The following is a 17,592-nucleotide window of genomic DNA, read 5'->3' on the forward strand; positions in this document are numbered from 1 at the left end:
AAGGAACAAAAGATGGAAACAACAAAGTGATGAGCAGAGACTGAGCTGAATGTAAATGAATGCTGTAAAGTGTCCCGGAGGATATGATGACAGCTCCTCCAGCTGCTCTTTTACTGATGAAAAAAGCTCAACATGTCTCATTTATCCAGCAGCTCTCTGAGAGGCACTAAGAGAATTAATTAATTAATTGGATGAGTTAAACACACTTCAGGATGATTCAAATCAATTTGCATTTTTTTATCCAAAATGGAAATAAATGCATGTTCCCGCTTTAAAATGACTGATTTCAATAACAAACCTCTACTTCGTCATAACCGTCCTGCTGAGGATGACGACGCCGCGCCGTAAACCTGCCGCATCCACTGTTATGCAAAACGGTTCAGAAGACGCCAACATGCCGCGAACAGAACCAGAATCTGATTAGATTCAATGAGGCGACAAAAAAGCAAAGAACAAACAGAAAAACAATGACTGCTGCAGACAAAGGAAGAGCTCACGACTTTGTAATACGAGCTGCTGTAGTTTATGTATGAAAAACACTGAATATGCATCAGATAGAAAACAAATAGAGAGAATAATAAAGGTTTAATTACAGCTGGAAAACAGGCCTTCATTAATATACAGCCTGCTGACTGTTCATCATTTCATAACGATGATCCGTGCGTCACCTTCAATCTGTGACTCTGGACTCAAACGAATCAAAATCTATTAATCTATTATTAAACCTGAATGGAAAAGGTTTCAAAAAACAGGAGCAGAGTGAGACGCTGCGACCACTGATCCTCCAAACAAACAGCTGCAACACACATTTAACCCAAAATACAGAGCTGCAACCTTTACAAACTAATTGATTATCAATTCATCATTTTGAGTCAAAAATGCTAAAATCTCTGATTCCAGCTTCTTTAATGTGAATATTTTCTGTTTTCTTTAGTCTGTGATGATAAACTGAATATCTTTGGGTTGTGGACTGTTAGTCGGGACAAAAGAAGACATTTTAAAGGCCAAACAACTAATAAATATATTAAATATATAATCAACAGATCAATTGATGCTGTAGCTGTCAGCACTGAATGTTTAACAGGAAGTTAAATCTCTATTTGGTTCTATTTCTATTATTACATGACGCTCTCATGACATAATAAAACCAACTTGTACCTGTTTTGTACCTGTGTTGCATATTTAAAACACATAAATAAAACGTCTGCATGAGGAAACGACATGTTTTCTGCAGTCTGTGTGAACATCATAAAGAAAGAAACGAGGCAATAAATGCAAAGTGTCGGTGAAGCATAAACCTCATTATATGACCTTTTTTTTATGAGCTGCTGTTCCTCTCTGCACTGGTTTGTTCAGTGTAAACACAGATCTGCCTCCACAGGCTGCACGAGGACTTCAGCTGAGATTTACTCAGCCCTCCGCTGCTGCATGTGTGTGTGTGATAATAAACGCTCGAGTGTGTTTTTAGATGTGTGTGAAACTGTAGAAGTAATCATGTTTCCTGTTAAAGGATTTTGTCTCTTGTGCTCGACAGTGATTTATGTTTTGCACTCAGCTGATTTCAGTGACTCGGTGTCGTCACACGAGGAAGAAGAGGCTCAGAAAAACGGAATGAAGTCATCTGAAAGGCCACCGACAGCAGGAACAAGAGAAAGGACAGAAATGCAGTTTTACTTTTAGAGCTGCAACGATTAGTCGATTAATCGATCGAGAAAGTTAATCAGCAACTGTTTTAATAATTGAATAATCATTTTAGATTTTATTTAAGCTAAAAATGCAGAAAATATCCAGGTTTCAGCTTCTCAAATGTGAAGATTTAATACTTTTCTTTATCATTAATGAAATCAAACTGAATATTTTGTGTTTTGAACTGTTGGTCAAACAAAATAAAACACCTGAAAGCATCACCATGGACTCTATAACTGTTTTACTATTTTCTGACATTTTACAGACAAAACAATTAATCGAATAACGGAGAAAATAATCGACAGATCGATCGATAGTGAAAATGATCTTTACTTGCAGTCCTAAATGTTACAGAGTCAGTTTTATTTCTTTATTGGTCTCGAGCACAGCGGCTTTGAAACGTGTCGGTTTACTATCGAAACTATGATGTTTCCACATGTGACGTCTTCACACAGCGTCGATGTTATTAGTTCAGTTTCTGTTTGAAGCTCTGATGGTGACGTTTAACAAAGATGGAAAACCTGCAGTTGTTTTTCATGCATGTTGGAAGGATTCTGGAACATTTAGCTCCTTTAAAAGACAACGACTGAAAAACAAAAGGAAATGAAAATAACTGCAAGTATTTTAATGATTACTGAGTCAAAACTCTCGATTTAGTTTGTTTTTTTATATAATATAATATATAATATTACATTATTTATATAATCATGTAGATCATGTAGAATAGTTAAGGAGATAATTCAGAGATACAGAGTCAGAAACTAATCAATACCTTCACACAGACTCTTTTATGTATCTGGTTTAGTCTGATATCAGGCTGTCTGGGATCAGATGTTGAGTGTCTGTGGGATCAAATATCATAATAATAATGATCCCATAGACATCCAGGAACTGAGCGACACAGCAGGTAAACTAAAGGGAGGATGAGGAGGCGCCTCCGAGCTTTGTCTGAGGTCTCAGACTTTGAAAAAGCCTTGATTTAGACGTATTGTCACATAATCCTGCTGTAATTGTGTTGGTGTTTGTAGTCCTGCTGGATCTGCAGGGCTCCAAACTACCTGCTGTGATAGAAAGGTCATTAGCAGCTGACACAGGTGTAATTTGCATACATTTGGCTTCACTGCAGCTGACTTGCGGCAACGTTTCTGTGTTTTTCCTTCAATATTTGCGAGATTTATGAGCCTTATAAGACCATTAACATCTAAAACTGAAGAAAGGCTGTGAACAGGTGGAGAAGTCAGTCGGTGCCCTGGATTCTTCAATCTATAGGAACTCTGACTGTATGTGTGTTGGACAGACTGAGTTGTGTGTGGAGTGTATTTAGAGGTCACAGCCTGAGTTACTCTTCAACCTCAGAGCAGCCAGTGGAGCAGAAACAACTTATTTATTGGCCAAACAAACCTGAGATTATTCTGCCTGTACGCACTGTAAATAGTCACCAATTGACTCAGCAGGTTGTATCTCACACACACACACACACACACACACACACTATGGCTTCAACTTATTCTCACTATTTTTAGCCAGTAAAGTGCTCAGTATCAGTAGGTTCACTGTGACAAACAGACATGACATTTACACTGCAGACCTGCACCAGCGTTTGTGTATCATTCACTCAATTTACTGTAAATTACACACAGCAGGAGGCAGTAAAATTCTCCCTGTGACGGTTTCTGACTCAAGCAAACCTCAAGAGTCTCTGTTAGGATTCACATGCAGCGGGTTAGTTCAAACTGGTCGTTCAAACTGGTGACACTGGTTGATTAGAAGTGATCTCATGTATGCGTGATGTGTGGTAGACGGGTTACAAACTGATACATGTGTTAGTTTTATCTTCTGTGGCATCACATCTGAATATTAGAGATGATTTTTAATAACGTTCTTCTACGTTTCTTTGATGGTTTCATGAAACAAAGACGCAGTTTTCTTTCAGTCAGTCGAGCCCAGAAAAAAAATAGAGCTGCAACTAACAAATTTTCATTATCGATTAATCTTTCTTTATTAATCGTTTTGTCTATAAAATGTCAGACGACAGTGAAACGAGCACATTATAACTTCTAAAGATATTCAGTTTACTGTCATTTATGATACAGAAACGCTTCAAATCCTCAAATCTGAGAAACTGAAACCAGCAAATATTTGGCGTCGCTGCTTAAATAAAACTACTAAAATGATTATTCAGTTGCCGATTGATTTTCTGTTGATCGACTAATCGATTGATCGACTAATCCTTGCAGCTCCAGACAAAACTAAAGATTACGTAGTGATTTAAACGCCTTTATGCTACTTTAGCTTATTTTTTAGTTGAACAGAGAAACTTTAGAGATTTATTGTGTGTCTATTAAGATACAATAAAAGATTTTAAAGTCATTTTATCTCCTGAGCCGACAGATTTTTGTGTTTTCTTATTGTACGAACTGTTGCATTAAGCAGCAACTTTATAGTTTCATTATCATACTTTTTAATGATTTTAGTGATAAAAACATAAACAATGAGTCACTACGCAAAATGTATAAATAAACCAATATGATATTCAATATTAACAATACTGATATTGATATTTATAAATAATCATAATTAGGGCTGCAACTAACAATTATTTCCTACAGATCATTTTTAGTCTATAAAATGTCAATAATGTCAAATATCTTGTTTTGTCCGACTGACAATATTCAGTTTATAATGATATAAAACAGAGAAAATGTTCACATCTGAGAAGCTGCAATCAGAGGGTTTTTGGTGATTTTTGCTTGAAAAGTCACCGACACGATAAAATCGATTATTAAAATTGTTGCCAGTTATTTTTCCTTCAATCGACTAATTGATTATTCGACTAAATGTTTCAGCTCTCATCGCAACGTCGATTATTTTTTAAAAACTGTTTGTGACTTTATTTATTTATTATTGCTTTATTGACTAATTTAAACGTTTTTTATTCATAATGTTCCTGTTAACGTTTGTGTTGTTGTTTGTGTTGTTGTTATGGCTCCTCCCCCTCCACCTTTCAACCAATCACGTTCTCCCAACTTCTTCTTATTAAATAACATTTATTTAATTTCATAACTTTATGTTATAAGGTGTGACACTTCTTCGTAGAGCTGCAGGTTATAACCAGGTGTGTTTTCTTCTAACTGACAGTGTTGACATACCTTCTGAATCCTGCCGTCCACGTCCAGGTAAATGACCCGGTAGGAGGACGAAGCGGAGCCCATGGTCCCCTCTCCTCTCCCCCAGCGGCGGTGCGTCGTCGTGCGGCTCCTGCTCCGGGCTCCGTGCCGACGCTCCGGTCCTAAACAAACCGCAGAGGTGAAGCAGAGTCAGCGGTCCGACACCATCCCACCCGCCCGCCTGTGTGGCTCTCTCCCCCGGTGTGTCTCCGCTCTGTCACCTCGCTCTCTAACCGCATCTCATAAAGCCCGTCCGCGCGCGCGTCCCCGCCTCCCTCAGTCACTACACACACCTCCGCGGTCCGCGCGCACACGCACGCGCTCTCTGTCACACACACACAAACACACACAAATACAGCTATAATTATATTTTCTATAAATCTGGTACATATATTTGGATCCAAACCAACATTAAACTGATCTACTAACCTTATTATGATGATGATGTATTCAATTAAGTTCAGTTCATTTCATTTCAAAGGGGCTTTATTGGGAAACATAGATTTACATCACCAAAGCAAGCGTGAAATAAAAACAAAAACTGTAATATTATTAATAAATAAAGATCTACTAGATTAAAGAAATGTGTAAACAACATTGTAGTCAAATATACAAATAAGAAAAGCTAAAATTAACGTAAGATTGCAAACAATAATTGTGATTTTTCTGTTAAAAATATATATACAGATAATTAAAGATAACTTAAAATAGAAGAATGTAGAGATTGCAGTTAAAAAATATAAATACAAATAAATGAGAGCTGAATAAACACTGCAACTGGTTTTTTTTTTAGAGATGTATTTGAAGATATGTGTTCTGTGTGTTTGTACAGAAAATATGTCGACGTATAGAGATCAGCACAGTGATAACGGTCACACAGGTGACTGGACGCTCTTTTATTAGCCATGTTTTCAAAATCTTTTTTCATATATCTTATTCCTCTGTGCTGTGCACCTCTGTTGTTGTTGAAAAACTATGAAAGGTGCAATAAATGACATTGAGCCTCACTGGATGTCAACAAACAACTATTTGCTATGTAAAGATATAGTGGAGTAAAGGCGTCCTGAGCAGTGAATAAAGTCACACTCCCTCTGTGTGTGTTGTTATCTGAGCTTCTCTGTTCTTTGTTTTTGTATCCGGACCGGCCGTGAGTGCATGTTAGTGCATGTGAGCGTGCATGTTAGTGCATGTGAGTCCCGCTATGTCTTCCTTGTCTGTTTCCAAGATGGCTGCCACATAACGAATGTTCTCAAATTACAGCTAAACACTAAAATATGTTTCTGAAAACATTTGAGGCACGAAAAAGGCAACGCAGGTACATAATCTTGATTCATATTTGATCAGCTCTGCCTAGTTTGACAGTTTGATTTGAGTTTCGTGAGCTGTCAGCTTTCTTTTTTATTCTAACTTGAGTAAAGTGAGTAAACGACACACCATGGATGTATCAACTGGATACAAGAAGAGCGCCGGGCTTTGAAGCCAATTTGACATAGTGGAAATTAAACCCTGAAATTACAACGTCATGAGATGCTATTGGAACCAAAAAGACTTTTTCTCATAGATTTATATTGTGAGAGAGTATATAAATATAAAGAGTTATGTTTATACATTCATACGACACACACGTTTGTTTTGTTCTGAGATGTTGGTGCTGTAGTGCGACATCTAGTGGCTGAATGTCGTGTACTGCAACTTTAAACACACGTCATGGAGCAACACAGCTGCACTGGGTCACATGTTCCTTCATCATGAAGAGTTTGGTCACGTTAGTTTGTTTAGAAACGGCTCCAAAGACTAATAACAGCATCATGTTTTCAGTGTCTGGAGAGTAGTTCTGTGTCATTAAGAGGAATGTGCGAGGACGCGATTCCCTTTACAGTAAACAATCAATATTTTTTTCACGCTCGTAGTATTGATCAGACTCTGACTGATTGTACAAAGTCAAGACTTGTGATACGAAGCACAACAAGCTAGCAGAGCGTCAACAGACCTGTGGTGTGTGCCTTACACAGAACTACTCTCCTGAGACTGTAATATATATGTGTGTGTGTGTGTGTGTGTGTGTGTGTGTGTGTACTATAATAATGTAGCATATCTTAATAGATGTAGTTATAAGCCATTAATAAGAACATAATTTGGGTTGCCAGGTCATGAAAAATCTCTAATCAAAATCAATTTCTTACTCACTACTTATTAACACTTATAACTGCAGGATGATTGAATAAACTATGATTATCAATTACTCATTAATGTGTATAATTGCAGACTTGATGGGTTATGACAAAGTGAGAAACCCATAAACATTATTACCAAATAGAAATTATCTTAAACTTTTAACAACCTGGCAACCCAAAACAGCTTATAACTGACTTATTAAGCATTAATCATTAATAAATCCATTAGTTACAACCCTTTATTAAGAGGTTCTGTTTCTGCTTTCATATGAGCTTCGTCCTTGGTGGTTAAAGCAGCTCAATACACACCGTCCTGCATACACCCACACAATATACAAACACCCACAAAGACACACACAATACATACAAGTACACACACATAAATGCACATATACAGAAAAAAAGAGAGACAGACACACAAACATGAACACATCACATCCACAAGCATTCACACACACTGACACACATATACTAACCAGAAAAAGGTATTTTCATAAATAAAATTAATTCTGAGTTTACTGCAGTGTGTGAAAATGTAACTAACAAAAAAAAAAAAAAAGAAAAGCTTCAGTGTGGTGAAGTGGGAATGCGTCTGATTTAATTCAGCAGGCATCTAGAGAGAATTACTGGAGGATCCATCCATCAAGGCCCACGAGGAAAGAGGAGCAAACACAGGCTGTGGTGTTATTACGATGAATCACTGCAGCACGCAAAAGACTAAATTGCTTCTTGAATAAACCGACATTAAATCTGCAGCCAGAGGTGGAAGAAATATTCAGATTCCTTACTGCAGTAAAAATACCAATACAGCAATATAAAAATACTTCATTACAAGTAAAACTCCTGCAGGAAAAATCCTCCTACAGATTATGAGCTTGATGTAGTTAAAGTATTGCAGTAAAAGTACATAAGTATTATGAGCTTGATGTAGTTAAAGTATTGCAGTAAAAGTACATAAGTATTATGAGCTTGATGTAGTTAAAGTATTGCAGTAAAAGTACATAAGTATTATGAGCTTGATGTAGTTAAAGTATTGCAGTAAAAGTACATAAGTATTATGAGCTTGATGTAGTTAAAGTATTGCAGTAAAAGTACATAAGTATTATGAGCTTGATGTAGTTAAAGTATTGCAGTAAAAGTACATAAGTATTATGAGCTTGATGTAGTTAAAGTATTGCAGTAAAAGTACATAAGTATTATGAGCTTGATGTAGTTAAAGTATTGCAGTAAAAGTACATAAGTATTATGAGCTTGATGTAGTTAAAGTATTGCAGTAAAAGTACATAAGTATTATGAGCTTGATGTAGTTAAAGTATTGGAGTAAAAGTACATAAGTATTATGAGCTTGATGTAGTTAAAGTATTGCAGTAAAAGTACATAAGTATTATGAGCTTGATGTAGTTAAAGTATTGCAGTAAAAGTAGTGGTTTGGTCCCTCTGACTGATATATTATTATATATGACATCATTAGATTATTAATAGTGAAGCATCAGTGTTAGAGCAGCATGTTACTGTTGTAGCTGCTGGAGGTGGAGCTAGTTTACACTACTTTATATACAGTTAGCTAGTTTAGTCCAGTGGTTCCCAACCTAGGGGTCGGGCCCCTCCAAAGGGTCAGCAGATAAATCTGAGGGGTGGTGAGATGATTAATGGGAGAGGAAAGAAGAAAAAACAAAGTTCTGATACACAAATCTGTTTTCAGTTTTTGGACTTTTTCTCTAATCTTTGATTTTTGCTGAAATATTGGATCATTTGAACATTTATTGAAATGAAAGCATGTGAGAAGTTTAGAGGGAAAAATCACTATTTGGTGGAGCTGTTAACAACTCATAGACATGTGAAATGTGACCCCGACTACACACTGCTTTTTGTAAGACGTCAAAAGCCAAAAAGGTTGGAAACCACTGGTTTCATCTTTAACAATGTGTTGTATTTTAAAAGCTTGTTATATTATCCATTGTGTCAAATCTTCATCTGAAAAGTAACTAAAGCTGTCAAATAAATGTAGTGGAGTAGAAAGTACAATATTTCCCTCTGAAATGTAGAAAGTAGCATCACATGGAAATACTCAAGTAAAGTACAAGTACCTCTAAACTGTACTTGAGTAAATGTACTTAGTTACTTTCCATCACTGCTCACAAGAGCAAGTAGCTGGCTATTGGATCTGCAGTCGCCCCTTCTGAGTGCAAACTGGTTTTCATCCCTCACCAGTCTTGTTGGTAGTCCTGTTTAACTCTGCAGGGTGGACGGATGTCAAAATCCACAGAATCCAGTGTTTTAAAATTAGAAAAGAGGGACTTTGGCTAAAAAGACTGTAACGTTGAAAGATATTTACTTGATTTGACTCATTTGGACACTGAAGCTTCATTATGAAGGATCTTCTAATGGTCAGTGTGAACAGGAGGAATGATTACAGCAAGAAAAACAGGTTTCAATGTTCAGTTTGGCTCCTGAATGTTGTTTAAGAGACACTGGAAAAATTGCAAATCCGTCCTTTAAAGCTTTGGATGGTAAAAGTGAAAGTAGAAGGTTTTTTATTATTGAAGGACAAAAAGTGGATCAATATGCTTGTATTGTGTTTGTTCTAAACCCCTGAGCATGAGTGTGTGTGTATCTAGTCTGCCTGTGTCACTGAGTGGGTTTCTGTCTGTCAGGAACTTTCCATCTTGGACACCTGCCACCTCCAGCTGAGACTCGAGGCCCCTCGATGCCACGAATCCGACCGATTTAGCCGAGCTGTAGTAGCACGCTTTCAAAAACACGAGCCCCAAACAGTTATCTGAAGAAAACAAACGCTTTATTTCCCCCCCCCCCCACCTCAGAAGGCTTTGAGAGTGAAACAAGTTCTTTCTCGAAATTGAACAATATCTCTTTACAAAATCAACCGCCTAGCAAACAAACAAACAAACAAACAAACAAGGCACACAATGTTTCAAGTACTAGGCCTACCACCGACACACGATAAATACACACATGTGGTCCTCTAACGTTGTCTAGATACCACCATGACAGAAACGATCCCAGAGTTTGAGATATTATTTTTTCCACTCAGACACAGTTTACAGCCAATAAATTAACAGAATATAATTATAAATATTAAACAAATCTGGAAAAAAAAAAAAAATCACAAACAGTGAGATTTTTGAGATTTTCAATGAGAAGATTTTCTGTACTTAAAAAAATCAAATATTGGAAAAAACTGTTAAATTTGAACCTTTGAATCAACATTGCACTGTGACATAAATCCATATATAAGACCTTTACATTCATAATATCTCAGACCCCCCCCCCCCCACAGGAAAGCATTATTATCTGAATTTTTTTTGTTTTTAAATATAAAAAATACAACTTTGGTGCCTTCATTTTTACATTAAACCACCACACACACACATAACGGACAGTTTATAACTTAAATGGCTTTTAACATTAAGTCTTAATTAAATTAAAACTCCACAATCTCTTTGGTTGATTAAGGCAAAGGTGGCAGAAACAGCAACTTTAGCACAGTAGAGGAGGGGGGGGGGGGTAGTGGTCTCGATATGAGCCCCTTTCACACAAACAGCATCATTTTAAAACGCTGCAGCAACAAGCGGAGAAAGATCGTTTTGTTCTTTTTAACTGCAGAGATGAACTTGAACGCGTCAGATACATTTACACAAGAAGCTACAAGCATTTACAGAAAGGTTATAAAGGGTCAGTTCACACAAACATTTCCTCACTCGCCTCTAGTAGCGTCTATCAGTGCAGATAGTTCTGGTTTGTTTTACAATAGAGAGAAGTTTGTGCTGCAGAAACTGTTTAAAAAAAAAAAAGTCTTTCCAGAAACGTTGCTCCGGTTTCTCTGGATCAGAGGTTTTTGTCAGTACGTCTGCTGGTTTTCAACATGAACGTATAGAGGAGAATATTTTGAGATTCTGAGCTTTAGTGACAATAATCATAAAGATATTGATGGATTTTGTCTCTCTTTTGTCTTGTCTTACTTTGATTTGGAGGATAATTGTGCTCTCAGTTCTAGACGGTTTCCCATAGTGCCTTTGAGGCCATGTAAACAGGGAAGTAAAGGCGTTGGCATGGGATTCTACAACTTGAGCCCTGTGTTTTTTTGGTCTATATTTGATGACATTAATTGGCTCCATAAAAATCAGCTGTTAGCAGCTCCTGTTTGATACTGAAGAAAACGTACAGATGTGATGATTCTCAGGAGTTCTGGAGTTATCGGGATCATCTTTTTATCTGGTTTCTAATCAGAAATATGGATGTTTATTCACAAAGTCACACTGAATCTAAAATATGTGTTTCATGTCTGTGTCCTTTAGAGGAAGAGCGAGTTTTGATGCCATTTGTGCACATTACGCCCCCCTCCAGCTCTCTACTGCCCTGCAGCGGAGGCGCCTCACAGTTTGAAATCCCAGATAATCTGCAGAACATGCTGTCAACAGTTTTCAGCTGAAGCACTTTCTTCCTCCAAAGAAAAACAGCTCTGAGATCTGTCGACGGTCTTCTGTGGATTATCTACAATAACAGTTTCTGGAAAGACACAGAAAACCTGACAAATAAAACCACAACTATCCTCGTCTGTAGATGCCACGAGAGGTGAGAAACATTTCTCATCATTTCTACAGAATCTGCAGCTTAATGTGTGAAAGGGGCCACGGAGGATTTAATTTTTCATACTGGCCGGACGCAGCCGTTCTTAGTCTCCTTGTGTTTTGGGGCGAAAGTGCACACGATTCAAACGTCAGTTATCTGACACACACTTATAATATCACAGGTGCTCCGCTGAATAACAGCAGGAAATGGATCTTAAAAGAGTCCACAGGAATAAAGGTTCACATTTGGTGTTTGGCAGCGAACTGCAGGCTGACAGATAACAAACGTATATCAACTATGGATCCCACCGAGCCTGATGAACAGAGCTCTAACCAATCAGAGCTCTAACCAATCAGAGCTCTAACCAATCAGTGGTGAGTGTCGTATCCGTCCTGCTGGAGTCATCGTTTAGCCACATGGAAGCTGCAGCAGGAGGCAGTTCATGCTTTCAACAACCTGCGTATTTGCCGTTTCTGTTGCCGTTTTTTCAGGGTTAAAGGCAAAGGAACCCCGTTCTGACAATCACATCCTTAAACCTGAAACTCTGATTGGCTCGGTTGTTTTTCTCTTAAAAGTCAGAGGGACGGCTGAGTTTTTACAAAGATCCCTTCAGAAAAACAGTTGAAAGATCCCCTCCACAAGTAGAAATACTCTGCTTTGAATAGTAATGTGTCTGATATGTTTTTTCCCCACAAAAATGTTCAGTTACCTCATTAAAAATCCTTAAAATCTTCTTCTCCGTCATTTTAAAAGCAAGAATCTGTGAAGATATTTTTCATTTCTAAAGTTTAACACTGTAAAGTCTATTCAGTGTTTGTGCACTGACGGCTTGTAAGCTGCGTGTAATGGACTTTACAGTGAAGGATTTAACTTTAGAAATGAAAAATATCTTCATATTCACAGATTGTTGCTTTTAAAATGACGCAGAAGGAGATTTTAAGGATTTTTAACGAGGTAACTGAACATTTTTATGGAGAAAAAACATAGTACAGAGTATTTTTACTCGTCTTAAAACACGTCTGGAGGAGATCTTTAAGATGATTAAGGTTAAATATAAAGTTGTCAGAGATGTTATTGATCAGGGTTTGATGTGCTCATAACTACTGTGGGATCCATAAGAACAATCATGGAAGTTGCTGTTTTCAACAAATAACTGTCACTTCTGGTTTAGTCCTAATATTCATGTGATGTAAGGCTACTTTTATATATCTGCCAGTCCTCCAGTGGACTGAGCAGGTAGTGTGTTCAAAGTTAAAATCGGCTGCCATAAGAAATAAGTAGAATAGAAAGACGACGTGAGAAGGACACGAGATAAAAATGTGCGTTTCTGTGTGCAGACGAGTGAAATCTGCTGCTGCTGTTCGGTTCTTCGGTCAGAACTTCAGCTTCAGCTCTTCCTCGTTTATCTGAACTGTCTGAGCCACAGTCCGTTTCAGGCTCAGACAAGTGGTTTCAATGCACACAGTACTCTGTGTGTGTGTGTGTGTGTGTGTGTGTGTGTGTGTGCGCTCCTCCATGAAGGCAGTGCAATCAAAGTGCTCAGTGCTCCTTCAACCTGTGAAGTAGAGACAAACATTAACGCCACATTGATAAGTCGGGTGTCATTAAGTTTTACAGTCTCTGTTTAAACTCAACCTGTTGTTCATGAGGGAACATTATGTTTGTTTCTATCCAACTGCTTTTATTTTTATTTTCAATTTGAGCATAAAAAATACGAGTGGAAACGCTGGAAATTCAAGAACAAGTTGAAATAAGGTGTAAAAGTAGCAAATGTAAACAGACTAAATGATGACGTACATCAGGGGTCAACTGGGTTCAACCATGGACCAGTTTCAGCATTTTTCACAGGAGATTATATGTTATATTTCTTTTCATTCATTTAAAAATAAAAACATATGTATATAAGACTGTTAAGGACTTAATCTGAGGGGAAAAATGGCATCAACACACCATTTCTGTTCAACTGCAAAACATTTGTGTCACACAGGCTCCAGTTGTGGAATTTACACATTAAACTTGAATGTCTGGTTGGTTTATTTACTTTATTTCAGCACCAGTAGCACCAGTAGCATCAGTAGCACCAGTAGCACTGTTAACCAGGTTATATTTCAATAACTGGGATTTACAGGAGCCTTTTGTTTGTTTATTTTTATTTATCTACAGCAGATTTGTGAAAAAAATATGTAAAAGTTTTGATGTAAACTATGAAAATCATCATCATCATTCATCAGGGGGCCAAATATGTTTGCTGCAGGGCCGGATTTGGCCCGCGAGCCACTACTTGCCCACCACTGACGTACATGAATCATGTGACTTAAACGTCAGATCAGTGTGGAGCGATGATGAGGAGACTGTAACCTTCCTCATATTAATACATGAAACAAAGTAGTTCTTGACTACTTCTTCTTTAGTAGGACTAATTTGCTATGAATTCTGGGTAAATTGAGACTTTTTTTCAAACTAAAAAACATGGCTGACTGAGCGACCACGTCAACTCTGTATGAAAATGTTTCACATCTAGAAGAATTCAACACTTATGGGACATTTTAGTGGGAAAACACCGCTTGGAGAGCAACAATATTAATATTAATATTAATCAATAATGAGGATAATCGTTAGTTGCAGCTCTGCTTCGCGCTGAGTTAACTTTTTACACTTAAATAAGTCAGTCTTTATTTTTAAAACTGTCTAAGTGACTAATCTAAGAGCAACATGAAGTCTGGCTTTACACCACAGACCAGTCTGACGTATCTTTATGAAACCGTCATTAATATTATTAGTAAAAACAGAACTTTCCTACTATAACAAGTCATCATGTCTGCTGAGAGTAAGAAGGTGATCAAGAGGAAAGCAGGACTTACTCTACAGCCGAGATCGGACGGGATTTAGTTGACGCCAGCTCCTTCGTCACGAGCCGCAACAAAAGCTGCACAAACACACACAGTCAAATATCAGTTCATATATTTATTTTACTACAAGTTTCATAAGAATTTGTTAGTATCAAACCTCCAACTGACATATTATCACCTTATGAATTATTCCCATTAATCATCTCACCACCCCTCAGATTTATCTGCTGACCCTTTGGAGGGGCCCGAGCCCTAGGTTGGGAACCACTGGACTAAACTAGCTAACTGTATATAAAGTAGTGTAAACTAGCTCCACCTCCAGCAGCTACAACAGTAACATGCTGCTCTAACACTGATGCTTCACTATTAATAATCTAATGATGTCATATATAATAATATATCAGTCAGAGGGACCAAACCACTACTTTTACTGCAATACTTTAACTACATCAAGCTCATAATACTTATGTACTTTTACTGCAATACTTTAACTACATCAAGCTCATAATACTTATGTACTTTTACTGCAATACTTTAACTACATCAAGCTCATAATACTTATGTACTTTTACTGCAATACTTTAACTACATCAAGCTCATAATACTTATGTACTTTTACTGCAATACTTTAACTACATCAAGCTCATAATACTTATGTACTTTTACTTACATTGGATATTTTTACATTGCTGTTTTGGTACTTTTACTTATTTTAAGGATCTGAATGCTTCTTCCATCACTGCAGACACGTCATTTGATTCATTGTTAAAATAAAAATATTGATTAGTGCAGCTTTAAGGAGCCTTTGAACTAGCAGCACTATTATCATTAATGCTAATAATATTTGTGTGTGATTGTTAAAACGCTCACCAGCAGAGCGCAGAAGTCAGCAGTCATCAGCATGTAGAAGACCTGATCCCAGCCGCCTGCAGACAAGACTCCGGCCAGCAGGGGGCCCAACGCTGCACCTGACAGCGTCAACATCCACCGGATCACATGTTAGTGTTTGTGGATTATCATTAAAAAAACATCACAACAGTTTGAATCCTAAGTGAATATCAAATATAATGAAAACTGTCAAATTAAAAGGAAACATTATTATTAGATCATTAAAGTGATTTGATGTAACTTGAACAGAAGCTGCTGTGGACAAGTGGACTCTCCTCAGTCAGCTGCTTTTATGACATCATCATATTTATCCGTGACATCAGCAAACACACACTCATTACTGTCAGTTAGCCAGCATGTAGCTAAAGTTTGCTAACATTAGCAGCCGTTGCAGGAGGAAGATTGTGTCATTTTTTTCTTTTAAAAGTTAAATAGTCTTATTTTAGTCTGCTGGTTGGTTTGTATGACATCGTGTCGTTATTTATTTATTTCAGCAGATGAATCCAAACATCTATCGATCAGCGATACTGACCTACTGATCCGGTGCCGTCAATGATGGCGGTGACAGTAGACAACGCTCTGGCGTTGCCTTTCAGGCTCTTGTGGGTCCCCTGGGGTCAAAGGTCAAGAGAGAGAGGAATGAGGGAGAGAGACTGTGTAGATTAAAGGCACAACAGGATTTTAAACAGCAAATTTATTGGAACTGCAAAAAAAAAAGAGGAAACTATCTGCTTCCTGTCGCAGCTGAAATTTCTGCAGCGATGTTATGAGACACTGACTTCTATAAATACGTCTGTTAAATAAACTGTGTGAACTCATTGCTAACTGACAGCAAACTCATCAGCTCAGAGAGCTTTATTTTCCCTCTTTAATAACTTTTTATTCAACACAATGGTGTGATGAAACTGCCGCGGGGGAAGTAAACAGAACAGTGAGTGACTCGTGTTAATCCGGCTGCTGCTTAGAGGATATAACTGATGATCTTATTGTCAACAAATCTCAACAACAAACTCATCTACTAACAAATATTGAGCCTGATACATCTTATTCCTCCGTTGTTGTCCAAAAACTATTAAAAACACGTCAATCAGCCACACAGCTGCATATGTTCCATGAAGAGTTTGGTCTCATTAGAGAGAAAAAGGCAGTTTTTGGCAGTGAAGAAGAAGTCATGGAATAAAAAAGACAATATCATGAGTTGCATAATGTTACAGGAGTGCAACAATAAATCTGTGGACTCTTCTACTTTAATAATTATGTACAAATTCAGTAAACTAGAACTGAACTAGATTTAAAGACGTTTACCAAATCAGCAGACACAGCGGTGGTGATGAGGGCGTACGGTCCGTTGACTAGACCTCCACACACCAACAGCATGCCTGGAAAACACAAACAAACATCTTAGTTTACAGAAATCTGAGTTTCTACAGCCGACCAGCTCCACGTGTTCCCTCTCTCATGCTGGAAATATAACACATAAACATGATAATGACACCACATCAGCAGCTGCAGCTCATCCTCTGCTGTATCACACTGTCACATAACGACATTCACAGACTCCCTGTGTAGCATATTGTGAGGATAACGAGCTGCAGCTGTGGCCGTCATGAGCTCGCTGGGAACCACAGAGAAGAAGAGTCATCAGTCGAATCGAAGCGTCCGCGCTGAACGAGCTACTGACGATCATCAAGACTCGACTAATCGACCAATCAGAGCCCAGCAGCTCCTCTGATAGATGAGACGGGTCATGTGACCTCAGTTCTCTGGACCTCTCACAGGATTGAAGATATTTTGCTCATGTGTTGGTATTCATTAGATGATTTTGCAATTTCACTCCAAACCAGCGTCCAAGGTTTTGTTTCAGAAACTCTCGTATGAGCAGGTTTGTATAAACCTTTAGAAAGTCCCTCTGTTTGTTACTATACTTCCACCTGCAGCTCAACAGGGAAACACAAAGACTGTAAATGTGTCAGATATCCACTTGATATGACTAACTCAGACTGATGAAGCTGAATAGAAGCTTCACAGAGACTTTTAAATGACTGTGTGGACACACTGTGGATTTTGGCCTCCATCACTTATATTAAAAGCACATTTGAAGGATCTTTTAATATCCAGTATGAACAGGAGGAATGATTACAGCGAGGAAAACCTGACTGCTGGTTTAAGATATTCTGGGAAATTGGTGAACTTGTCCTTTAATTAATAATTTCTATGTTTTATTCTTTTTGTTCCTCT

General features: G+C 37.8%; 2 protein-coding genes across 9 annotated transcripts in view; both read right to left on the minus strand.

The window, feature by feature from the left end:
- Positions 1 to 5,090, minus strand: part of pde9aa (phosphodiesterase 9aa) — a 43,702-nt gene extending 38,612 nt beyond the window's left edge. Inside the window, exon 1 of one of the 2 annotated variants that reach the window (XM_067602833.1) lies at positions 4,836 to 5,090. In XM_067602833.1, the coding sequence (XP_067458934.1) occupies positions 4,836 to 4,898 (63 nt within the window). In that variant the 5' untranslated portion in view covers positions 4,899 to 5,090. The remainder of the gene's footprint in view (positions 1 to 4,835) is intronic. The other variant, XM_067602832.1, reaches the window with a different exon arrangement.
- A 6,006-nt stretch (positions 5,091 to 11,096) lies between these two features.
- slc37a1 (solute carrier family 37 member 1) overlaps positions 11,097 to 17,592 on the minus strand; it is a 30,105-nt gene continuing 23,609 nt past the window's right edge. For all 7 annotated transcript variants that reach the window (XM_067602840.1, XM_067602846.1, XM_067602844.1 and 4 more), the window contains 5 exons: positions 16,660 to 16,733; positions 15,887 to 15,965; positions 15,337 to 15,434; positions 14,479 to 14,543; positions 11,097 to 13,172 (listed from right to left, as the gene is read on the minus strand). In XM_067602840.1, coding sequence (XP_067458941.1) covers positions 13,157 to 13,172; positions 14,479 to 14,543; positions 15,337 to 15,434; positions 15,887 to 15,965; positions 16,660 to 16,733 — 332 coding nt within the window. In that variant the 3' untranslated portion in view covers positions 11,097 to 13,156. The remainder of the gene's footprint in view (positions 13,173 to 14,478; positions 14,544 to 15,336; positions 15,435 to 15,886; positions 15,966 to 16,659; positions 16,734 to 17,592) is intronic.

The sequence above is a fragment of the Thunnus thynnus genome, chromosome 11, assembly GCF_963924715.1.
Source record: "Thunnus thynnus chromosome 11, fThuThy2.1, whole genome shotgun sequence".
NCBI lineage: Eukaryota > Metazoa > Chordata > Actinopteri > Scombriformes > Scombridae > Thunnus > Thunnus thynnus.